The sequence below is a fragment of the Lynx canadensis genome, chromosome B3 (genome assembly GCF_007474595.2).
Source record: "Lynx canadensis isolate LIC74 chromosome B3, mLynCan4.pri.v2, whole genome shotgun sequence".
Classification (NCBI taxonomy): Eukaryota; Metazoa; Chordata; class Mammalia; order Carnivora; family Felidae; genus Lynx; species Lynx canadensis.
The window spans coordinates 71,986,094-72,012,878 of record NC_044308.2 but is presented as its reverse complement, the minus strand read 5'-3'; the positions used below and the strand labels follow the sequence as shown (position 1 = coordinate 72,012,878).

Genomic DNA, 26,785 nt, shown 5'->3' with positions numbered 1-26,785 from the left:
AAGCCTGTCAGGCGGTAGCATCGTTCAGTTAAAAAGCACTTACATACCTGCAGTGTGCCGTGGCAGGCGGCGGCGGCACTGAAGTTCCTCCTTGGGGCTCGACCTAGTGGAAGGGAAGGAGGGTGAGGCCCTCCCAGCACCGTACAGGATGGGGGTGAGAGGGGCTGTGATGAAAACTCAAGGCGCTTTGGGGACGCACAGAAGCGGCACCCACCCTGGCCGGCGTGGAGGAAGTAGAAGAGGTGGTCTGGAGACGATCCCTGAACTGAATCTAGAAAGTAAGCTCTTCCGAGCGCAGGCCAAGACACGAGAACCCAAGGAGTTCGGAAAGGTGCGAGAAGTGGCAGGAGCGAAGCTGCGTAGATAAGCAGGGTCCCAACCATAAAGGCCTGTCTTGTGAGGAACGTGATTTTAACTGAAGTGTCCTAGACGTAGTGATTTTTCAGTTCTAGTTCTAGCTGTTATTTGGAGACTATAACTGGGAGCATGAGTGTATCAGGGAGGCTAGTTATGAGGCTGCTGTAGCAATACAGGAGAGAAATGAAGGGGTCTGAAGTATAACAGGGTGGAGAGAGAAGGGCAGATTCAGAATGTTTAAGAGCTAAAAATAGGGGCTCTTGGGTGGCTCAGTGAAGTGTCCAACTCTTGATTTCAGCTCAGGTCATTATCTCATGGTTTGTGGACTCAAGCCCTGTGTCGGGCTCTGTGCTGATGGTGTGGAGCCTGCTTGGGATTCTCTCTCTCTGCCTCTCCCCCACTCATGCTCTCTTGTGTGTGCTCACTCTCAAAACAATTTGTTTTTAATGTTTGTTTATTCTTAGAGCACAAGCCAGGGAGGGCCAGAGAGACAGGGAGACAGAATCCCAAGCAGGCTCCAGGCTCTGAGCTGTCAGTGCAGAACCCAGGGTGGGGCTCGAACTCACGAGCCACGAGATCATGACCTGAGCTGAAGTCGGACACTTAACTGACTGAGCCACCTGGGCACCCCTATCTCAAACTAAATTTAAAAAAAAAAAAAAAGTAAATTTTTGTGATGAAATCCTGGGAGACAGGAGTAGGTCCAAATCCAGGATGACCATTCTAACTTGGATAACTGGATGGTAGGTAAGAAGGAATGCAAGGTACAAAGTTGTAGTCGAGGCAAATTTTGGGTACTATGAGAACAGAGAAGTAGTGACTTGGTCTACTAGATTTTAAATGAAATCTAGACTGGTAACCTAGATTTGAGATCATTTTTAGATTAAAACCCCAGGAGTGAATGCAAACCCCCAGGGGGAGGGTGTGTGGAGAAAAGGCCACAAATTGAACCAGGAGAATCCCAACATTCAAACCCAGGAAGAAGCTGTAAAGAAACAGAAGGATCCCCCACAGAATGATACGGAAAGTTGAAACGGCCTAAAACAAGGGAGAATGGAGTTTAAAAAGGAGAATGAGCAATAATAATAGAAATTTACAAAGGTCAAGCAGGATGAATAAGGAAACCAACTGGATTTGACAATCGGAAAATTGGCAAGAACAGAGTCAATTAAGTGGATGAAAACTTGACCTTAATTGGACAGTGCAGGAGGTGCCAAAACAGCACTGCACTGACTTACCACTCAGGAAAATTTGCACAGAGCCGAGTTTTAACGTGCTCAGAGGGAAGGGAGCTGCAGGGCTGGAGAGCAATGTTTTGTTTTTAAAATCAGACCCAACAGGGGCGCCTGGGTGGCGCAGTCGGTTAAGTGTCCTACTTCAGCCAGGTCACGATCTCGCGGTCCATGAGTTCGAGCCCCGCGTCAGGCTCTGGGCTGATGGCTCGGAGCCTGGAGCCTGTTTCCGATTCTGTGTCTCCCTCTCTCTCTGCCCCTCCCCCATTCATGCTCTGTGTCTCTCTGTCCCAAAAATAAATAAACGTTGAAAAAAAAATTAAAAATAAATAAATAAATAAAAATAAAATCAGACCCAACAGGATTAAAGCCTGAGTGGAAGGGAAGCCATAACAAGGAAATTAATGTAAATTTTTCTGTCAAAATAATCGAGACACATTCATTGGCTTTAGAAATTCTGAGGTCACGACCAGGGGGATTTTCCTTACATGCAAAGGGCAGAGAAGTCAGGAAGAGTGCTGCATGTCAGGGAATGGGGACGGGAATAGAACTCAGAGGTCCAAGTTGGAAAACAGCTGAAAGACCCCACTCGCCATGTGCTCAGCGAGCTTCTGCTGTCCCGAACATTCTTCTCCCTCGATGCTTCCTTCTCCCTCGACCCTCAGAGAATTCCCTCCATCCTCGTGACATCCCTATGAGGACGCGACTGCTATTCTCATCTTATAGTTGAGGACACAGGCATAGACAGGTCACACCACTTGCCCGGTACCTCAGTTGGAAAGGTCCTAGAGGAATATAATGAAGAATCTTGTCTACCAGCTAGTTTGAACTTCGTAACCCCTGGTCTGAAGAGTATTCCTCAATTTTTTTATTAATAAAAATTTTAGATCATGATTCAATACATAATGTACGTAAGAAAGTGTCACAAAATACTTAATCTATATGCCATGCACTCTGATATTTTCTACAGTCTCCCCACTCCCAATTCTGGTCATGACTTACTCATTTAATATCACCACCCATTAGTTGATTATGACTGGAAATTTGAAAACCACTGGTCTAGTGCGTGATCTTAATTGCCCACTACAGCCTAGCAGATACGGTAAATGCGTGAAATCCCCAGGCATGTACAGTAAGAGAGCAGTGGGGACTGGATGGAGTAGGGCCCACGTAAAGGCATTCAAATGAAAATATTTTTAAAACCGTGCCAGTCTTAACAGCAAACAATGTTGAAAATGGATTTAAGAAGAATGTGGTGTACAGAGAAGTTCTGTACAAACTTTTTGTACAGAAACGCTGTAGCAGATGGAGATGGGGTGGAAGAAACCAGTGGCAGAGAGACCAATTTAGAAAACTATTACGGGAACGCCTGGATGGTTCACTTAGTTAAGTGTCCGGCTTTGGCTCAGGTCATGATCTCATGGTTTGAGTTCGAGCCCTACATCGTACATTCTGCTATCAGCAAGGAGCCCACTTCTCCTCTGTCTCCCTCTGTCTGGGCTCCCCACCCCCCCAGCTTGTGTTCGTGCTCTCTCTCTCTCTCTCTCTCTCAAAACTACATAAACTTTAAAAAAAGAAAACTATTACAGTAGTGGGGATGCAGTCAAGACATTTCCAAAGCCGTATGGTCAAGACTTGGTAAGAAATACCATGAGGCATGAGGTAGCAGGAGAGTTGGTGTCTGCTTAAGAGACAGTGTGCAAGGTCACACATTAAAAGCGGAGGGTAGAGGGGCGCCTGGGTGGCGCAGTCGGTTAAGCGTCCGACTTCAGCCAGGTCACGATCTCACGGTCCGTGAGTTCGAGCCCCGCGTCCGGCTCTGGGCTGATGGCTCAGAGCCTGGAGCCTGTTTCCGATTCTGTGTCTCCCTCTCTCTCTGCCCCTCGCCCGTTCATGCTCTGTCTCTCTCTGTCCCAAAAATAAATAAACGTTGAAAAAATAAATAAATAAAAAACTTAAAAAAAAAAAAATAAAAGCAGAGGGTAGGGGCGCCTGGGTGGCGCAGTCGGTTAAGCGTCCGACTTCGGCCAGGTCACGATCTCGCGGTCCGTGGGTTCGAGCCCCGCGTCGGGCTCTGGGCTGATGGCTCGGAGCCTGGAACCTGTTTCCGATTCTGTGTCTCCCTCTCTCTCTGCCCCTCCCCCGTTCATGCTCTGTCTCTGTCCCAAAAATAAATAAACGTTGACAAAAAAAAAAAAAAAAACAAAAAAAACGGAGGGTATCAGCTGTCTTTACAAACCTCACATGCTTAAGAGAAATCAGGAATTCTGATCTTTAAATTTGATGGAAATTGTACTTGTCTTTTCAAAATTCCCTCATTTCAAACACTGGGGATTCCTAATAGATTGTATTCGAATTGTCATGAGGTACATGGGCTAAAATACACAAGTGACTACTTTCATTTCTAGAAAAAGTAGAGCCATAGGGATTTGGATCCAGTTTGTATCATCCACTTCATAACGGTAATTACATACCGAAGGTAAATCAGGAAAAGTATTCATGATTAGGCTGATTTCCTTAGCAATAATTGAAGCTGAGAAGCATGACAAGGTATTACTCACTGTCTAGCTCTTGCTCTACAAGGTCTCTTCCCGACTCCATGATCTGCCACAGTTCCAGAAACGCATATCCCACTTCTTGACATTCTTTCTTCTCCTCGTCCATAGGATCGCTTACCACTGTAAACTTTAAACTAAAGGAGAAAAAAATTCCATTTAACTCAGTACTACCGATACCCTAAGGCTTAAAATAAAGATAACCGTAATCATAAATTATACAATGTTTTCCCTCGATCATTTTTCCCTTGCCTCCATTTTACAAGACTGTAATGGCAGAAGAGTAAGGAGTTGGTGTATTTTAAAGCAACAACAGGCCTGGAGAAGACAGAACTAAGACTCAAGATAATCTATATCAAGTTGACTCAAAACTCTTGAGATAGAATGCCTTTCAAGATAGTTTACAACTCTGATGAAAGATCTGATACGGGCAGTGGAGATGTTTGCGCAAAAACCAACATTATAGGAGAAGAAGAGTTTTTAGATTTTTAAATAAAAGTTGGGTATCAAACCTGAACAAAGGAAAACAGAAAGAATACAGAATTACAAAACAATACATTTTGTGAAAGTGAAAGCATATTCCTTAAGAATTGCAAACCTGGGAACAGGACTCCGGAGGGCACACAGCCCTGCCTCGCAAGCAGTGAGTGGTCAACAGCAATCATTATTACCTTGACTTGGCCTAGTGAGGAAGGATACTGAATTCTAGAAACTAGTACCTATTCAATTATTTGAGATAAAATTCATGCATAAATTCGCTGTTTTAACCACCTTGAAGTGTACAATTCAGTATGTTCTCGTAAATTCATGTTGTTGCCCAACTGTCACCACTGTCTAATTCCAAGCCGTGCTCATCCCCACAAGAAGAAATCCGAGAGGCACCACGCAGCCGCATCCCGTTCTCCCCTCAGCTCCAGGAAACCACAAATCCACTTTCCATCTCTCTGGGTTTGCCTATTCTGGACATTCTGTATCCCTATTAATTTTTTAAAAGCAAATACTGATGGCTAATAGTGCTAAGGGGCAAGACTAAGGCTAAAAATTCAAGCTCTTAAAATCACAGCTAAACATGATTCAGCTAACAAAAATTCCAAAAATGACACATTCTTTTTATTTTTTCTTAAGCTCTACTCCCAATGTGGGGCATGAACTCATGACGCCGCGATCAAGAGTTGTGAGATGCATGCCAGGCACCACCAAAATGATACATTCTTAGCCCTTTAAGCAATATTCATATGTGAGGATGTTTCTGGATCCTTACTGATATTCTGTACCCTTACTGATATACAGAAGAGATAATGCTGACTCCGGACCCCAATTTTCCCAGGAAAGGGATGTTAACCAGCATTACTACATACAGGGCACAATACTAAGTGCTTTAGATAAACTATGTTATTTCAATTGTATCCTCAAAGGAGCCTTCAAGTTAAATAAAATTCGACCATCAGAGAGCTAGTAAGCGGAAGAGTCAGGATTCAAAACCAGGTCTGTCTGGTTACAAAGCCAGTGTTCTGTCCACTGCACGACACTGGCAAAAAGAAAGGTAAAATCAACTGACATCTAAAATTGAGTAGAAAAGTTGAGTACAAAGAGAAAAGAAAGAGACTACCACTGTAAGGCAATGAAGGGAGGGAGTATTCTAAGAATGCTGAGAGAGAACAAAGAAATGAAATAGCTAAATTTAACACTGATGCAGAAGGGGAACAACCAAAATGCTTCCCATTCCCAAAAGTTACTAATAAGCTGCTGTTTAAGTCCACAATGACACTGAAGTCAGACTCACTGTTTATTTCAGTGGCTCCTTTGTCAATCCTTTCTATGACTAACTGGAGACAAAGTAAATGCAAATTAAACAAATTTATTGGGCTAAAACACCAGCCCTGTATTATTTCTTACCCACATACTTGAAAAGGAGGCAGCATTGCTGGGTCTTGCCAAAAAACAAACAAACAAACAAACAAAAACAGATGCCCACTTAAATTTGAATTTCAAATTTCAGCTAAACAATGCATAATTTTCTTAGAAGTATGTCGTGTGCATTTCATCTGGAACCTCTAAATGGAGGCCTCTTCATCTCATATGAATAAAAAGGACACCTTCCTAAAATTGGTAGTAGGCCTAAGATTTACTCCATTTACATCAAAGTAATCCTGTAATGATTTTTAAAATATAAATATGAAATTAATATTATAAAGACATAATATTTGGTAAGATAGCAATGGTACCGTGTTTGTGAGAAATGCATCAAATTTTCTGAGAGTGTCAAAGTGTTTTTTGTCCAGGGGCGCCTGGGTGGTTCAGCCGGTTGAGCATCTGACTCTTGATCTCAGCTCAGGTCTTGATACCAGGGTAGTGGGATCAAGCCCCTCATCAGGTTCTGTGCTGAGCATGGAGCCTGCTTGCGATTCTGTCTTTCTCTCCCTCTGCCCTTCTCCCTGCTCATGCTCGCTCGCTCTCTTTAAAAGAAAAAACAGGAGCGCCTGGGTGGCTCAGTCGGTTGAGCATCCGACTTCGGCTCAGGTCATGATCTCACGGTTCCTGAGTTCAAGCCCCCTGTCGGCCTCTGTGCTGACAGCTCAGAGCCTAGAGCCTGCTTCGGATTCTGTGTCTCCCCCTCTCTCTCTACCTTTCCTCTGCCTGTTCTCTCTCTCTCTCTTAAAAATAAATAAATAAGCATTAAAAAAAAGAAAAACATAAAACCAAAAAGGACAGTTCAAAAAAAAAGTGTTTTGGCCACTCCACATAGGGCACTGCTAGTATTCAAGTAGTTGCTGCCACAGAAATAGTGCTTCTCAGGGGCTGGCATGGGTGAGAAATGAATTAAACCTATGAGATTATAAAATTTATCAGGTAGTCACAAACCTAAATTAGACCCAAGTAGATAAAAAATACACTGAGAAAATTAATATGAAGGAAGTTATTAAAATATGCAATATCAGCACAAAACTCCTGACTTCTTGAATGGATAATATCTCCCTTCTTTCAAAGTGGAAAGCAGATACTTACTGTCTTTGTTCAGGATCTTGTCCATTTAGCATGGCGAACAGAAATTGCCTTCGGCCTTTTTGCTCCAGTGGGTCCAGGTCTATCACTGTATTAAGGATAAGAGGGGAAAAAAGTCAAGAATCATGTACTGTTGCTATTTGGGCACTAAGACTTTCATTAAGTGGTATATGGAAAACTGAGATATAAAACAGAGGTTGGCTGGGGTTCCGGGGTGGCTCAGTTGGTTAAGCGTTCAACTTTGGCTCAGGTCATGATCTTGTGATTCGTGAGTTCAAGCCCTGTGTTGGCTCTGTGCTGACAGCTCAGCGCCTGGAGCCTGCTTCAGATTCTGTGTCCCCCTCTCTTTCTGCCCCTCCCCTGCTCTCTTTCTCTCTCTCAAAACAAACAAACAAACAAACAAAAAAAACATTAAAAAAAATTTTTTTTTTTTTTTTTTTTTTTTAGTTAAAAAATAAGAGAGCTGGCAAGGTGAGGCTCTTGGGCCAGCTACCTGTTTTGGTAAATAAAGTATTACTGAATACAGCCAATGCCTATTTGTTTACATATTATCTGTGGAGGCTTTCCCACCACAATGATAGAGTTGAAAAGGTGTGACAGAGACCATTTGGCTCACAAAGCCTAAAATATTTACTATCTGGGCCTTCAAGAAAAAGTCTGTCAACCCTGGTATAAAGGACGCCTTATGATTTGCACTGAAAGCTGTTCTGCCATATGCCAAGGTAAATGTGCTCCCACCACTCTACAGCTGGGAGAATCCTAGAGACTTTTTTTTTTAATGTTTGTTCATTTATTTTGAGAGAGACAGTGTGTATCTGTGTGGGTGTGTGTGCGCACGCGCGTACACACACACACACACACACACACACACACACACGTGAGCGGGGGAGGGGCAGAGAGAGGAAGAGAGAATCCCAAGCAGATTCCATGCTGCCAGGACAGAGCCTGACACTGGGCTCAATCCCATGAAGTGTGAGATCATGACCTGAGCTGAAATCAAGAGTCAGACATTTAACTGACTGAGGCATGCAGGCGCCCCAAGGAGATTGATTTTTTAGGGCCACCTAGAGATTTGAGTTTTGTAGCAGGTTCAACTCAAGATACCTGTCTCAACACCCATTCTCCCCTTCCTCCTCATTTTTATATGGGAATGCTACGGCACCAAATAAATTAGCTTATGTTTTCCAGCCTCTATTTTAGTGAGGTTTGGCTACACGATTCAGTGCTGGCTATTGTGTTGTGGGAAACATGCTTAACAGGCTCAAGTGTGAGGCATTCCTCCTTGCCCTGGTGGCCATTAAGAGGGTCAGGGTCACCAAAAGGATGGAAGACAGGCACGAGGATGATCAAAAGCAGGGTAGGAGTTTGGACCCTAAGAGTATCACATATCCTCAGCCCTGGACTGTGCCCCTCAGAATCCACTTTATACAAGAAATAAACTTCTACCTCATATAATATAAGGGCAGCATATACTTAGAGGAAGAAGAAGAAGAAGAAGAAGAAGAAGAAGAAGAAGAAGAAGCAGTAGCAGCAGGAGGAGGAGAAGGAATAGAGAACAACAGACAGCTGGCAGAAATTTAAAATAAATATTCAATGACTGGAAGATAAAATTAAGGAAATTTGAGGGGGCACCTAGCTGGCTCAGTTGGTACAGACTCTTGATCTTAGGGCTGTGAGTTAGAGCCCCACAGTGGGTGTAGAAATTACTAAAAATAAATTTTTTTAAAAAAAATTAAAGAAATTTCCCAAGAATAGAAAGAAAAAGCAGAGGTAGAATTATAGGAAGAAAATGAGAAATTTAGAGGATCAAGTTGGAAGATCCAAAACTCTACTAGAAAAATGAGAAAATTCTGGGGTCAAAATTATCACAGAAATGCAATAAAATTTCCCAGAACTAAAAGCCACAAGCTTCCAGATTGAAAGAGCCCCTTGAATGACCAGAATAATTAAAAGAAAAATATACACATTATTCTGAAGTATAAGAACACTAATGATAAAGATAAAATGTTAAAGTCTTATAGGCAGGTAGTGGTAGTTTTCATAACAAAGGTTAGGCTCTTGGCCTGGATCTAGAAGACTACGGACCAATTGCTTTGAAATTCTGAATAAAAATGTTTTCGAAATAGATTTCTATACTTGGTCTAATTATCAATTGAATATACATGCAGAATAAAGAGATTTCATACATGATGTTCTCAAAATATTTCCTTCCAATGTACTCTTTCTTTAAAAGATACTGGAAAATATAAAAGTGTGGGGTCCCTGGGTGACTCAGTCGGTTAAGCATCTAACTGCAGCTCAGGTTATGATCTTGCGGTTCTTGAGTTTGAGCCCTGCATCAGGCTCTGTGCTGACAGCTTAAAGCCTGGAACCTGCTTCAATTCTGTGTCTCCGTCTCTCTCTGCCCCTCTCCCACTCACACTCGGTCTCTCTCTCTCTCAAAAATAAACAAACATTTAAAGAAATTATAAAAGTGAATCAGAGGACAAAACAGGACCCAGGAGACTGCTCCAAATGGCAGCAGAAGCATAATAGCTGAATGAACAGTGGGCTGAAGGGAGGTCTTCAAGGAAAAGAAAACTGATACATTGTTTGACAGGTTTGATTATTTGAAAACTTGGAAAGGCTGTTGGAGGATGTGAAAAGAATAATAGGCACAATGAAAATAAAGCAAATGAAAAATTGGGACAAACAAAATAACAAACAAGAAAGGAAATATAACCATGGCAAACTACTTGGCTCTTCAAGAATTAATATCCATAATATTAAGACTGGATTAAATGAAAGTTATGATCCAAGTATATGGGAGGAAGGGGACATGGGTATAAGAGAGAAATTTGATGTGCCAAGATAGGAAGTCAGGAGATAATACCTAAAATTGGTGAGTCAGGAAATTGCAATAGAAACATTCCTAAGAAACATGGAATTAAATAACAAGAAATAGCAGAAAAAGTGAAAAGAGGTGTGGTGGACCAAAGAGGATGGGGGATGATAGGGAGTGGTTCGTGGAGAAGATAAAAAAAGGAACTGTTCCCTGTCTTCTCCTCTGAAAAAAAAAAAAAAAAGAAAAGAAAAGAAAAAGGAACTGTTTAATTTTAATTAAAAATCTCTCTAGGCCTATTTGTGGGGTGCCTGGGTGGCTCAGTCAATTAAGCGTCTGACTCTTGATTTCAGCTCAAGCCATGATCTCACATCTGTGAGAGGGAGCCTGGCTTGGTGCTGGGCCTGGAGCCTGCTTAAGAGTCTTGCTCCCTTTGCCCCTCCCCAACTCATGTTCTCTCTCTTTCTCTCTTAGATAGATGATAGATTTTTAAGAAAGCTCCATGCCCTGCACAGAGCCCAAAGTGGGCCTTGAACTCACAATCCTGAGATCAAGACCTGAGCTGAGATCAAGAGGTGGCCACTTAACCAACTGGGTCACGCAGGCACCCCATTTGATATTTTAAAATCATATGCATAACCCCACTTATTTCAACGGATAGATCATCCAACAGAAAGTCAACAAAGAAACAGTGGCTTTGAATGACACATTGGACCAGATGGATTTAACAGATACATTCAGAACATTCTATCCTAAAACAACAGAATACACATTCTTTCCTAGTGCACATGGATCAGTCTCCATTGTAGGCCACAAAACAAGTCTAAACAAATTCAGACAGACTAAGTCATACCGTGCATCTTTTCTAATTTTTTTTAACGTTTATTCACCTTTGAGAGATGGAGAGAGACAGCACAAGTGGGGGAGGGGCAGACAGAGAGGGAGACACAAAATCCAAAGCAGGCTCCAGGCCCTGAGCTGTCAGCACAGAGCCCAATGCGGGGCTTGAATTCATGAACAGTGAGATCATGACCTGAGCCAAAGTTGGACGCTTAACCAACTGAGCCACCCAGGTTCCCCCCCATGCATCTTTTCTGACCACAATACTATGAAACTAGAAATCAACCACGTGAAAAAAATCTGCAAAGAGCACAGATACATGGAAGTTAAATAACATGCTACTAAACAATGAATGGGTTAACCAAGAAATCAGAGAGGAAATAAAAAAATACATGTAGACAAATGAAAATACAATGGTCCAAAATCTTTGGGATACAGCAAAAGCTGTTCTAAGAGCAAAGTTTATAACACTACAGGCCTAACTCAAGAAACAAGAAAAATCTAAAAAAAAAACAAAAACAAAAACAAAAAAAAACCAAAAAGCCATCCTGGGGCACCTGGGTGGCTCAGTCGGTTGAGCGTCTGACTTCAGCATAGGTCATGATCTCATGGTTCATGAGTTCTAGCCCCACATCAGGCTCAGTGCTGACAGCTCGGAACCTGAAGCCTGCTTCAGATTCTGTGTGTGTGTGTCTCTCTCTCTGTGGTTACCCTGCTCACGCTCTCTCTTTCTCAAAAATAAATAAACATAAAAAAAGTCCCTAACAGGGGCGCCTGGGTGGCGCAGTCGGTTAAGCGTCCGACTTCAGCCAGGTCACGATCTCGTGGTCCGTGAGTTCGAGCCCCGCATCGGGCTCTGGGCTGATGGCTCAGAGCCTGGAGCCTGTTTCCGATTCTGTGTCTCCCTCTCTCTCTGCCCCTCCCCCGTTCATGCTCTGTCTCTCTCTGTCCCAAAAATAAAAAAATAAACATTGAAAAAAAAAATGAAAAAAAAAAATGAAAAAAAAAAAAAAAAGTCCCTAACATTATACCTAAAGGAGCTAGAAAGAGAAGAACAAACAAAATTCAAAACCAGTAGAAGCAAGAAAATAATAAAGATTAAAGCAGAAATTAAAGAAATAGAAACTAAAAAAGCCAATAGAATGGATCAATAAACCAAGAGCTGTTTCTTTGAAAAGATGAACAAAATTGATAAATGTTAGCCAGACTCATAAAAAAAAGACTCAAATAAACAAAATCAGAAATGAAAGAGGAGAAAAAATAACCAACACCACAGAAATACAAAGGATTGTAAGAGAATATTATGAAAGATTATATGCCAACCAATTGGACAACCTAGAAGAAATGGACAAATTCCTAGAAACGTAAGTTCCCAAAACTGATTCAAGAAGAACTTGAAAATTTGAAACAACTGATTACCAGCAATGAAATTGAATCAATAATAATAATAAAAAAAACTCCCAACAAATAAAATTTCAGGACAAGATGGCTTCACAGGTGAATTCTACCAAACATTTAAAGAAGAGTTAATACCTATTCTTCTCAAACTATTCCAAAAAATAGAAGAGGAAGGAAAACTTCAAAACTTATTCCACAAGGCCAGCATTACCCTGATACTAAAACCAGATAAAAACATTACAAAAAAGAGAACTATAGGCCAATATCTCTGATAAGCATAATTGCAAAAATCCCCAACAAAATATTGACAAACCAAATCCAACAATACATATAAAAAATCACTCACCACCATCAAGTGGGATTTACTTCCAGGATACCAGCGTGGCTCAATATTTGCAAATCAATCAATGTGATACATCACATCAATAAAAAAAAGGATAAAGATCATATGATCATTTTAATAGATGCAGAAAAAGCATCTGACAAAGTACAATATCCATTCATGATAAAACCCCTCAACAAAATAGGTTTAGAGGGAACATTCCTCAACATAATAAAGGCTGTATGTGGAAAGCCCACAGCTAACATCATATTCAATGGTGAAAAACTGAGAGCTTTCCCTTTAAGACCAGAAACAAGACAAGGATGTCCACTCCCACCACATTTATTCAACACAGTACTGGAAGTCCTAGCCACAGCAATCAGACAAGAAAAAGGAGTAAAAAGCATCCAAATTGATAAGGAAGAAGTAAACCTTTCACTATTTGCAGATGACATGATATATAACTAGAAAACACTAAAGACTCCACCAAAAAACTTACTAGAATTGATAAATGAATTTAGTAAGGTCACAGGAAACAAAATCAATGTGCAGAAATCTGTTGCATGTCTATCCATTAATAATGAAGCAAGAGAAAGAGAAATTAAGAAAGCAATCCCATTTACAATTGCACCAAAAATAATAAAATACTTAGGAATAAGTTTAACCAAGGAGATGAAAGACCTATACTCTGAAAACTATAAAACATTGATGAAAATAATTGAAGACCACACAAACAAATGGAAAGAATTGGAAAATATTCCATGTTCATGGACTGGAAGAACAAATATTGTTAAAATGTCCACACTCCCCAAAGCAATCCACAGATTTAATGCAATACATATCAAAATACCAACAGCATTATTCACAGAAGTAGAACAAACAACCCTAAAATTTGTATGGAACCACAAAGACCCCAAATAGGCATAACGATCTTGAAAAAGAAAAACAAAGCTGGAGGCATCACAATCTCCTAGATTTCAAGAAATACTACAAAGCTATAGTAACCAGATGAGTATGGTACTGGCATAAAAACAGACATATAGATCAATGGAACATAATAGAAAACCCAGAAACAAACATAAGATTATATGGTTGATTAATCTTTGACAAAGGAGGCAAGAATATGCAATTGGAAAAAAGACGGTCTCTTCAACAAATGGTGTTGGGAAAACTGGACGGCTACATGCAAAAGAATGAAACTGGACTTTCTTACATCATACTCAAAAACAAATTCAAAATGGATTAAGGACCTAAATGTGAGACCTGAAACTAAATATCCTAGAAGAGAGCACAGGCAGTAATTTCTCTGACATCGGCCATAGTGACATTTTTCTAGATCGAGTCCCTTAAGGCGAGTAAAATAAAATTAAAAATTAGCTATTGGAAATACATCAAAATAAAAAGTCTCTGCACAGCAAAGGAAATAATCCACCAAACTAAAAGGCAACCTACCGAATGGGAGAAAACATTTGCAAATGACATATCCGGTAGAGGGTTAGTATCTGAAATTTATAAAGAACTGATACAACTCAACACCCAAAAAACAAATAATCTAATTAAAAAATGTGAAGACATGGACAAACATTTCTCCAGAGCAGAGATACAGATTGTCAACAGACGCATGAAAAGATGCTCAAAATCACTCATTATCAATGCGAATGAAAGCCACAGTGAGAGGGCACCTGGGTGGCTCAGTGAGTAAAGTGTCTGGCTTTGGCTCAGGTCATGATCTCACAGTTTGTGAGTTGGAGCCCCACGTCGGGCTCTCTGCTTTCACCGTGGAGCCTGCTTCAGATCCTCTGTCTTTCTCTCTCTGCCCCTCTTCCACTTGAGCACACATGCTCTCTCTCCCTCTCTCCCAAAAATAAACAAACATTAAAAAAAGAACCACAGTGAGATATCACCTCATACCTTTCGGAGTGGCTAAAATCAAAAACACAAGAAACAACAAGTGGTGGCAAGGATGTGGAGAAAAAGGAATCCTTGTGCACTGTTCATGGGAATGCAAACTGGTGCAGCCACTGTGAATGGATCTAGAGAGTATTATGCTAAGCCAGATATGTCAGTCAGAGAAATACAAATACCATGTGATTTCACTTATGTGTGGAATTTAAGAAGCAAAACAAAGGAAAAAACAGAGACAAACCAAAAAATCAGACTCTTAAGTATAAAGAACAAACTGATGGTTACCTGAGGGGAGGTGCGGGGTTGGGGGGGGGGAAATGAGTGAAACAAGTGAAGGGGATTAAGAGTACACCCATCCGATGAGCACTGAGAGTAATGTATAGAATTGTTGAATCACTGTGCTGTACACCTAAAACTAATATAACACTGTATGTTAACTATACTGGAATTAAAATAGAAAACTTAAGGGGCACCTGGGTGGCTCAGTCAGTTAAGCGTCCGACTTCAGCTCGGGTCATGATCTCAAGGTTCATGGGTTCGAGCCCTGCGTCGGGCTCTGTGCTGACAGCTCAGAGCTTGGAGCCTGCTTTGGATTCTGTGTCTCCCTCTCCCTCTCTCTGCCCCTCCGCTCTTGTGCTCTGTCTCTCTCAAAAATAAACATTAAAAAAATTTTAATAGAAAACTTGATTAAAAATAGTAATAAAAGGGGTGCCTGGGTGGCTCAGTTGATTAAGCATCTGACTTTGACTCATGATCTCATGAGGTCATGATCTCATGGTTCATGAGCTTGAGCCCTGCTTCAGATGAGCACAAGCCCCCACTTCTGGTGAGCCTGAACCCTGCTTCTCTCTCTCTCTCTCTCTGTGCCTCATGTGATTCTCTCTGTCCTCTCTCTGCCCCTCACTCACTTGTGCCCTCTCTCTCTCAAAATAAATATTTAAAAACATAATAAAAAGGGGTACCTGGGTGGCTCAGTTAGTTGAGCATCCAACTCTTGATTTTGGCTCAAGTTATGGTCTCATGGTTCATGAGTTCAAGCCCCGTGTCAGGCTCTGCACTGACAGCACGGAGCCTGCTTGGGATTCTCTCTCTCCTCTATCTGCCCCCCACCCCACCCAACTTCAAAATAAATAAATATTTTTAAAAATTTTTTAAATAATAAAAACCAAAAAAATTAGTAAGCCTATATGCACGTATCACTTTGATAAATGAGAGAAAAGAGAACGGTTGCATGCACCCCATTGGAAGGGCAGAGTAGTTCTGGCCCCTCAGACTCCCCTTCCTGGCCAACCACGGGGGCTGCCTCACCTTTGCTGAAGTGGAAGTGGATCTCTTCTCCTGCCCTCGGTTTCCTCAAGGATACTGGAGTCTCCGTCTCTGACAAGGGGAGGTCGTAGAACTTGTACTCTACATACACCTGTTTTACATTCTCATCACTCATCACTTCGGCCTCTGGATAGAAGGCCAGGGAGACAATTTCGATGCACATCTTCTCTGACCTCTGACAAGGAAGATATGTATTTCCTGTAGGTTAGTGATGCTCCAAGTATTCACACTCCAATTAACACGTTACTCTCTCAGACTCCATCCCAGACATATTCCATCTAACATAGCCTTGAGAATTACAGTAAAGCTGCCGCCCAGAAATGCTTGCGCCCACCAAATACATGCCCCGGAACAGGCAGTCAGACCAGCCTGAACTCTCACGGTAACACCAGTACTTTCAGCCCTACTTCAAAGTTGCTGCCACAGCCACCGTCCTCTCCTTTGATTGTCTGTGTGTCCATTTTTGCATTAGGGACACCAGGTACAGGGCTGACATCCCTCTAGTTTCAAGAAATAAGCCGAGGGCAACGTTAAGTCCTCCCTTTCCACGGTGTGGCCGCAAGTCTTGTCATGACACTAGTGAGACATCGACCCGGGATGGCCCGGACCAGCCACAGTTCTCCCTCGTCATCTGTGAGAACTCTCCTGTCTCTAGGTTGCCAGGCCAGTGCCCTCGTGTCCAAAGATCTACCCCCACTCTCATCTTTTCTCTTAGGAAGGAAGTGCAGCTTCTGGGCCTTCCCCAAGGGAGCTCAGAAGGCAATATTTCTTTCCTTGTTTTTTTTTTTTTTAACATTTATTCATATTTGAGAGACAGAGAGAGACAGAGCGTAAGCAGGAGAGGGGCAGAGAGAGAGAGGGAAAGAGGGGTATTCTCAAGCAGGCTCTGCACTGTCAGCATGGAGCCCCACTCGGGGCTTGAACTCACAAACCATGAGATCATGACCATGAGATCGTGATCATGAGCTGAAATCAAGAGTCAGACGTGACTGAGCCATCCAAGCGCCCCTAGCAATTTTTTTTTTAAAGGAAAGAATAAGATAAGATAGAATGGAATGGAATAGAACAGAAAATATGAGAGTGGTATAGGTAAGCCTTGTTTCTTAAAACTTTTGTGTATATGTGATTGGACTGGGCACAAAGTAGAAATGTGTTTCTTACAGTGTCTGTGATTAAAACAGCATAAAAGCCTTTAAGATACAACAGATGAACACAAGGGAAGGGAAGCAACAATAATATAAAAACAGGGAGGGGGGCAAAACAGAAAAGACTCATAAATATGGAGAACAAACTGAGGGTTATGGGAGGGGTTGTGGGGGGGGTGGGCTAAATGGGTAAGGGGCATTAAGGAAGCTACTCCTGAAATCATTGTTGCACTATATGCTAACTAACTTGGATGTAAATTTAAAAAATAAATCAAGTGAATTACTGGGACCTTATGAAGATAAAAAGCTTCTGCACAGCAAAGGAAACAACCAACAAAACTAAAAGGCAACCAACGGAATAGGAAAAGATATTTGCAAATGACATATCGGACAAAGGGCTAGTATCTAAAATCTATAAAGAGCTCACCAAACTCCACACCCGAAAAACAAATAACCCAGTGAAGAAATGGGCAGAAAACATGAATAGACACTTCTCTAAAGAAGACATCCAGATGGCCAACAGGCACATGAAAAGATGTTCAGCGTCGCTCCTTATCAGGGAAATACAAATCAAAACCACACTCAGGTATCACCTCACGCCAGTCAGAGTGGCCAAAATGAACAAATCAGGAGACTATAGATGCTGGCGAGGATGTGGAGAAACGGGAACCCTCTTGCACTGTTGGTGGGAATGCAAATTGGTGCAGCCGCTCTGGAAAGCAGTGTGGAGGTTCCTCAGAAAATTAAAAATAGACCTACCCTATGACCCAGCAATAGCACTGCTAGGAATTTATCCAAGGGATACAGGAGTACTGATGCATAGGGGCACTTGTACCCCAATGCATAGCAGCACTCTCAACAATAGCCAAATTATGGAAAGAGCCTAAATGTCCATCAACTGATGAATGGATAAAGAAATTGTGGTATATATACACAATGGAATACTATGTGGCAATGAGAAAAAATGAAATATGGCCTTTTGTAGCAACATGGATGGAACTGGAGAGTGTGATGCTAAGTGAAATAAGCCATACAGAGAAAGACAGATACCATATGGTTTCACTCTTATGTGGATCCTGAGAAACTTAACAGGAACCCATGGGGGAGGGGAAGGAAAAAAAAAAAAAGAGGTTAGAGTGGGAGAGAGCCAAAGCATAAGAGAATGTTAAAAACTGAGAACAAACTGAGGGTTGATGGGGGGTGGGAGGGAGGGGTGGGTGGGTGATGGGTATTGAGGAGGGCACCTTTTGGGATGAGCACTGGGTGTTGTATGGAAACCAATTTGTCAATAAATTTCATATATATATAAATAAATAAATAAATAAATAAATAAATAAATCAAATATGAAAAAAAAGCATAAAAGCCACTCTTATATACCACCATCTAGGGTGGCTCCTGGCAATGTTTCACTTTTATACATTTACATATAATTTTAATTTACACACAGTAAAATACAAAACCTAAAGTGAACTGTTAAAAAAATTTTTTTAAGTTTATTTTGAGAGAGAGAGAGAGAGAGAGAGAGAGAGCACAAGTAGTGAAGGGTTAGAGCGAAAGAGACAGAATCCCAAGCAGGCTCTACAACATCAGTGCAGAGCCCGATGTAGGGCCTGAACTCACAAACTTTGAGATCATGACCTAAGCCGAGATCTAGAATCAGATGCTTAACTGACTGTGTCACCCAGATGCCCCAAGTGTACAGTTTTGATACATATATACAAGTGTGTAATCAACATATTCAAGATACAGAACCATTACCCTAGAAAGTTCTCCCATGCCACTGTTGACATTATTGTTAAGCTGAGAACCCTATGTCCTACAGTTTCAATAAAAATGAAGCAGAACTTGGGGCATCTGGTTGGCTCAGCTAGTTAAATGCCCAACTCTTGATTTCGGCTCAGGTAGTGATCTCACAGTTCATGGGATCGAGCCCAAAATCAGGCTCCATGCTGACAGCATAGAGACTGCTTGGGATTCTCTCTCTCCTTCTCTCTCTGCCCCTCCCCTCCTCGTACTCACACTAATGGCCACCCACACTCTCTCCCTCTCTTTCAAAATAAACACTTAAAAAATAAAATTGTATCAATGTTAAACTTCTTTAAAAATAATGAAGCAGAACTTCTCAAAGATGTGTCTGAGGAATAGGTATTTTATAAATGAATGGTTCTGTGAGAAAATAAATTTTGGAAAATCAAGATTAACAAACTTATCAGCATTCTTTAACTTGACCTATGGCCTTTAATATGCTAAGATGTTTCTGGACACTTTTAGAGGATGATACAAAGATAGTTTTTTCCAAACGTATTTGACTACACAATTGATTTTTGTTTTTCCCTGGATACGGTTGGGTTTAATTTTCCAAAGAACACACTTTAGGAAACACTGAGATCTGGGGAAAAAAAAAAAAAAGAAATAGGTGTTCATAGCCATATAAGTACCCGAATCCCCAGCAACATCTTACCAAAAAAAAGCCTCCCACGCCTAACAGGATGAACATTTTTCCTCATAGTTAAACATGAACAACCACCAGACCAGTGGCTTTCAAACTGTAAAACTCAGCCTATCCATATTCATATGTGTGTGTGTAAAAAAAAAAAAAATCATTGAAATAAAAGTCTCCTGAAACAATTTTTAACCTTAATAGGTGCAATGCAAACTATTATTTTGTATTTTATTCTTTCTCAGTTTTTTGTTTGTTTGTTTTTGCTGGGACCCTCTATTTTTATTTCATTGCCTGGGGACGTCAACTTACATTTGGAAAATATATGTGTCACAATTCTGCTCTATGACACAATGGCCATTAGCCACAGGTGGCTACTGAGCACTTGAAACATAGCTACTCTGAATTGGGATGCGTGGTCAGTGTAAAATTCACAGGATTTCGAAGACTTTGTAAGGTGTCTCAATAATGTTTTGCATTAATTTCATATTGAAATGATAGTGCTTTAATTTTTTTTAATGTATGTTTATTTTTGAGAGAGAGAGAGACAGAGCAGGGGAGGGGCAGAGAGAGCAGGGAGACACAGAATCCGAAGCAAGCTCCAGGCTCTGAGCTTTCAGCACAGAGCCCAACATGGGGCTCGAACTCACAACCTGAGATTGTGACCTGAGCCAAAGTCGGACGCTGAACTGACTGAGCCACCTAGGTGCCCTGAAATGATAATGCGTTAGATATATTAGGTTAAAGAAAATGTATTCTTTTTTTATTAAATTATTTTAAGTGTTTTATTTATTTATTTATTTATTTATTTATTTATTTATTTATTTATTTTTGAGAGAGAGTGCACAAGCAGGGAAAGGGCAGAGAGCAAGAAGGACAGAGGATAAGCAGGCTCTGCCCTGAGAGCAGTGAACCCGATGTGGGGCTTGAACTCATGAACCGTGAGAGCATGACCGGAGCCAAAGTCGGACGATCAACCAAGTGAGCCACCCAGGCGTCCCTAAAATATATTATTAATTTTACTTGTTTCTTTTCACACTTTTCATATGGACACTAGAAAATTTTAAGTTACATTTGTATCACATTACAATTCTGGGGATAGCACCTCACAGACTTTAAGCTACCTAAGTTCTAGGACCACACACGTCTGCCTCACCAACCCCTGTAGTCCCAGCATCTAGCATACTCTTAATTTGTTTTGTTACTTCATCACACTACCTGGATCTTAATTTTTCAAAATTACTTTTGATTCCTTCCCTTACAAACACTCTCATTGCATTAAAGTCAGGAACTGAGAAAGCTGAGGAGAAGTGTTGGTAACACTGTGAGAAAAGGTGACCATAGGGTGACAGTGGTATAATTTGGGGGCTGATAATTTAGTGATATCCATCTAAAGTTCAAGTGCACATTCCTTTTAAAACCAGCAGTTTCACTTCCAGGAATCTATCCCACAAAAACATCTGCCAAATACACAAAGATACATGTGAACAGAGACGTTCGCTGTGCCATTAGTTTTTTTCCTTTCTTTTTCCTCTTTTAATTACCTGGTTGTACAAAAATTCAAGTGACAAGGTATGGTCATCAAACATTTGTTCCTTTCAAGGCTCATTTAAAAGTTTGGCTAGAGGGGGGTGCCTGGGTGGCTCAGTCAGTTAAATGTCTGACTTCGGCTTGGGTCACGATCTCACAGCTTGTGGGTTCGAGCCCCGCATTGGGCTCTGTGCTGACAGCTTGGAGCCTGGAGCCTGCTTCGGATTCTGTGTCTCCCTCTCTCTCTCTGCCCCTCCCCCACCCACACACACACACACTCTCTCTCTCTCTCAAAAAATAAACATTAAAAAAAATTTAAAGTATGGCTAGAGGAATTTTCTTTCATACCTTCCTTTTCTTTCTCCTCCTCCTCCTCTTCCTTTTTTTTTTTTTTTTTTGCCCCCAGTTTTACTGACATATAACCTCTTGATTTCCAGCACTTCAGATTAACCAAACTGTTCTACATCAGGGTCTTTACATTTGCCAGTTCCTCTTCCTGAGATGATTTCCCTCCATCTCTTCCCTTCTCTATCTTCAAATTTCAGTTTAAATGTCCCCTCTTCAGAGGCACGTGGATGGCTCCGTTGGTTAAGAGTCCAACTCTTGATGTCGGATCCCGTCATGATCTCATAGATGGTGAGATCGAGCCGGGCATCAAACTCTGCACTGACAGCAAGTAGGCTACTTAGGATTCTCTCTCTCTTTCTCTCTGTCTGCCCCTACCCCTCCCTCCCTCCCTGTCTCAAAATAAATAAATAAACATAAAAAAATTTAAATGTCCCCTTCTCAGAGAAGTCTTTCCTTACACATGCCTAACTCAACCTCTCCCATTACTATTACTCAACTTATTTTCTTCATAGTATTTAGAATCAACAAGTATCTTACTTAGTTGCTCACTGATTTATATATGTTTTCCCTCAATAGAATGTAAGATTCAAGAGGGAAGAGACCAAGTCTGTCTTATTCACCTTTTTGTGTCCATACAGCCTGCCAAGTACTACGACAGGTACTCCATAATGATTTGTTGAAGGAGGAAACAACCCAAAGGGCTGTTGTGCGGCTTTAGTGAATTAATGAATATCAAGTTTATCAGTGTTGCCCACTGAGGTCTGTCTAAATAAAAGGTCATGTATTATCTTAACTAAAACTGATCAGCAGTTAAGAGAAGAGAACTAGAAAAAGCTGAACATATCAACATAGATGGACTCCCAAAATGTTACTGATGGCACATTTCTGAATACTGTGTAACAAAAAAGAAAAAAATGCAAAAAACTGTGTGAATGATTCATGGCACCTCCCTGTACCTTTTTTGGCAACTGTTTACAAATCTTTAATTATCTCAAAATAAGTTTAAAGAAAGAAAAATACATAATGTTTAATGTCATTCATAAGAAAGCAAAAAAAGGGGTGCCTCAGTGACTCACTCAGTTAAGCATCCAACTCTTGGTTTCAGCTCAGGTCATGATCTCACAGTTTGTGGGTTTGAGTCCCATGTCGGGCTCTGCGCTGACAGCACAGAGCTTGCTTGGGACTCTCTGCCTCCCTCTCTCTCTGTCCCTCCCCTGCTCATGTGAGTGTGCTCTCTCTCTCTCAAAAGTAAATAAATAAACATTTTTTAAAAAAAGAGTATAACAAAAGAGAATAAACTTCGAGATTCTTGATACACACTATGACAAATAAAAGACCATAACCTAAGGCCATAGAGCAAATGGAAATAACTGTTCTCCTCTAGTTAGTAGCTACTAAGAAGGAGATGGAAATGTTTTCTATGGTCTACTCATAGTGGAAGATTGATTCCTGGGACCAGGAATGTGGTTTGGGCTGTGATCATTTCCTGGGGATTCTTAGAGAGAAGGTAAATATAGAGGGCCTTTAGGAACCCTGTGTTGATTAACACACAGGGCCTCGTGGGAAACAGCCCTACATACCTCCTATGAACACAGGAACTGTCATAATCCTGGACTCAAGGAGAGGCAAAGATCCTTTAGTATTGTAACCATTTCACTTTTTAGCAGTATAAGGGAAAGACATCTTGGAAGGGTCTTGAGTTGTATTGTTCAACCTACTCAATTGACCTGGGAGCCAGAAAGGAAATGACACCCCTCTGCTTCAATCCCCTCCCTTTCTAGTTCTTTTTGTGCGGGGGGGGGGGGGGGCACTACCAGATCACAGAAGCATGACCTTGAGAACTAGCATATTTCAAAGAGGATAGACTATTACCATCATCAATATCACCATCATTGTCATTTAGTACTTAATTTGTCTTGGGCACTGTATTAAGCCCTTATCACAAATTACCTTATTTAAATCTTGCCACATCACTAGAAGGTAAGCATACCTAATATTACCAGATAAGGAAAGCCCAATAGAAGCTAAATAACCCCTCCAAAGTTAGCAGAGCCAGGATCTAGACCACTTTTGCCTGAATCAAATCTTCATGCTCTTAACACTACACTCTCTTACTTCTTCCATTATCCTGGCTGAGTCCAAACAGAAGTGACAGAGCTCAAAATTATCTCTGGTCATTCAACCCCTTTGATCTTTTATGCCCAGCTATTCTGAAATACAATAATGATTTTGTACAGTCAACCCTTAAACAATAGAGGTTTGAATGATGTGGGTCCTCTTATATGTGGATGTTTTTCAATAAATACAGTGCAGTACTATAACCTTACTTTCTCTTATGATTTTTTCTTTTTTTTTTAATGTTGATTTGTTTTTGAGAGAAAGAGAGCACACAAGAGCACTTGCACAGGCAGGGGGAGGGGCAGAGAGAGAGGGGCACAGAGGATCTGAAGCAGGCTCTGCACTGACAGCACAGTGCCCCATGCATGGCCTGAACTCATGAGCCATGAGATCATGACATGAGCTGAATGCTTAACAGACTGAGCCACCCAAGTACCCCTTCCTTATGATTTTTTTTAAGTTTATTTATTTATTTAGAGAGAGAGAGTGCAAGTGGGCGAGAGGCAAAGACAAGGGGGTGGTGGTAGAGAGAATCCCAAGCAGGCTACATACTGGCCAGCCTCGGGGGTTTATCCCACCAACAGTAAGATCATGGCCTGAGCCAAAACCTAGAGTCAGATGCTTAACCAACTGAGCCACACAGGTGCCCCCCTTAATGACATTTTCTTTTCTCTAGCTTACTTTATCATAAGAATACATATGACATACAAAATATGTGTTGATCAACTATTTGTTATGGGTAAGCCTTCTGGCCAACAGTAGGCTGTTAGTAGTTAAGTTTTGGGGCAGTCAAAGTTGTACGTGGATTCTCAACTGCACAGAGGGTTGAGTCCTTAACCCCCACATCATTCAAAGGTCAACTATATGTGCCTGTGTTATAAATTTAACTTGATGATAACACTAAGTTTTTGCTAAGTAAGCTCAGTTTTCATATTTAGCTTGTCAAATCATTTTTGGGTACACAAAGATTTTCTAATAAGATCTTATTTAGGAGGCTTTAATTTTGAATAATATTTCATTTTTTATTTTTTTAAGTCTATTTATTTATTTTGAGAGAGAGAGAAGTGGGGAGGGGAAGAGAGAGGGGGTGGAGAGAATCCTGAGCAGGCTCTGCACTGTCAACGCAGAGCCTGACACGGGGCTAGAAATCACGAACCATGAGACAATGATCTGAGTTGAAACCAAGAGTCAGATTCTTAACCGACTGAGCCACCCATGTGCCCCTTGAATAATACTTTAAATGTACTATGTCTGACATGTAGTTCAAAAAACTTGCTGACCAGTTTTTAAGGTTGATCTGAGAGGTGGCTTAATTTAGAAACTTTGGAGATCACCTCTTCTGCTAACCAGCTCTCTGTACTGGACACATTCATCTTCTTCACCTTTATGATCTCTAAAGAGTCACTGTCCAGTTGCAACATTCCCTGGTCTGATCTGTCTTACAAGTATTTCTCAAGATATGATTGTGTGATGGTCAAAGATATGGCAGATACAGCTTCAGAAGAAAATACTTAAAATTTTCTTTCTCAACTGTTTAAGTCTACTGATTTTGAGTTGTTTCTCTCCACACCAGTATCTTTTAGTTGCCTGCAAACCATCGGTACAAGTTCTGACTCTCAAGGAAGAGTTTTCCGACCTCTACAAAAGCAGCAGCGATTTCCCTTTTCTGAATTCTTACAAACCTTAGAGGTTTTTTTAAGTTTATTTATTTATTTAGAAAGAGCATGTGCACACAAGTCAGGGTGGGGCAGAGAGAGAGAGGGAGAGAGAGAATCCCAAGCGAACCATGAGATCATGACCTGAGCCGAAACCAAGATTCAGACACTTAGCCCACTGGGCCACCCAAGTGTCCCACAAACCTTGGAGTTTCTATCACATAATGTAACCACTTGATTTTAGGTCACACTATACTTATATTGTTTCTAATGAAGTTCATAATCCTCAATCAGATTTCAATCTTTCATTCAGTCACTCATTCAACACATATTTATTAAGTGACCACACATGTGTCAGGGAGCATTCCAATGGCTCAAGAGAGTGATTGTTTCCTACCTCATTTATAACCACACAAGATTCTAATACAATAATGGTTGAATATACCCATGAATATTTACTCATATATTTGTGTGTGTATATCCCCAATTAGTCCCACAAGTGATCTGAGGCTGAAATATTCAATAAAGAATTGCAGTTACAGGGGTGCCTGGGTGGCTCAGTTGGTTAAGCGTCCAACTTCAGCTCAGGTCATGACCTCATGGTTTGTGAGTTCAAGCCCCATGCCGGGCTCTGTGCTGACAGCTCAGAGCCTGGAGACTGCTTCAGATTCTGTGTCTCCTTCTCGCTCTGCCCCTCCCCCATTCATGCTCTGTTTCTCTCTCAAAATAAATAAACGTTGAAAAAAAAAGAATTACATCTACAAGTTAAAACTTGGGTCAAAAACTTCAGAAACGGAATCTCTCTGGGCTTTCCTACAAAGAACCCTTTCTTCTTTTCTAGCTTCCACCTCCCAAAGTACATCTGCTCTCCTTAGGTGGACTTCGGAAATGGGCATTACTCAGGCTGGAGATGAATCAGCGCACAATGAAGGAGACAGGCAGGGGATCCAGACAAAGGAGAGAAGTATTGAAAAAAAATCCCCATTTATACCAAATCAAGAAAGTGATCCTTTCAGCAGAGGCTGTCTCAAGAAACTTCCACTCCTTCGCAATGCAAATTTAACAACTTGATTTTCCCATCAAGTTCATTAAAAATGGAATAATTTCACATATGTGGCCATTAAGCACAATGTCATTGTTTATAAGCTTAGCTCACACTCACACGAGGATGATTACCCCAGAGTACTTACCGCCTTAGGACATTTCTGAGATACTGGTGTCACTATGTCATCACTATCTGTAGTCTGTGCTTCACTGACTTCAGAAGCTTGTTCACAGGATTCTTTATCTGTTACAGAAAAGGCTAGAATTACAGAACTATTTCCAAGCACCCTATCTAAACCCAGTACCTTCATCTTCAATCCATTATCTGGCCACTAGTTCTGAGTACCTAGGTTTTGGCTTCATTTACTGAGAATCAAACCCTCCTTTTCTTTTTTTATTATATGAAATTTATTGTCAAATTGGTTTCCATACAACACCCAGTGCTCATCCCAAAAGATGCCCTTTTCAATGCCCATCACCTCCCCTCCCCTCCCTTCCACCCCCCATCAACCCTCAGTTTGTTCTCAGTTTTTAAGAGTATCTTATGCTTTGGCTCTCTCCCACTCTAACCTCTTTTTTTTTCCCTTCCCCTCCCCCATGGGTTTCTGTTAAGTTTCTCAGGATCCACATAAGAGTGAAAACATATGGTATCTGTCTTTCTCTGTATGGCTTATTTCACTTAGCATCACACTCTCCAGTTCCATCACGTTGCTACAAAGGGCCATATTTCATTCTTTCTCATTGC

At 41.1% G+C, this 26,785-nt stretch overlaps 1 protein-coding gene across 1 annotated transcript in view; it reads right to left on the bottom strand.

Annotated features, from left to right (window-relative positions):
* Positions 1-26,785, bottom strand: part of RPGRIP1 (RPGR interacting protein 1) — a 50,254-nt gene that overhangs the window by 172 nt on the left and 23,297 nt on the right. The window contains 4 exon segments of the mRNA XM_032593675.1: positions 4,151-4,281; positions 7,151-7,235; positions 15,742-15,934; positions 26,187-26,284. Of these exon segments, the coding sequence (XP_032449566.1) occupies positions 4,151-4,281; positions 7,151-7,235; positions 15,742-15,934; positions 26,187-26,284 (507 nt within the window).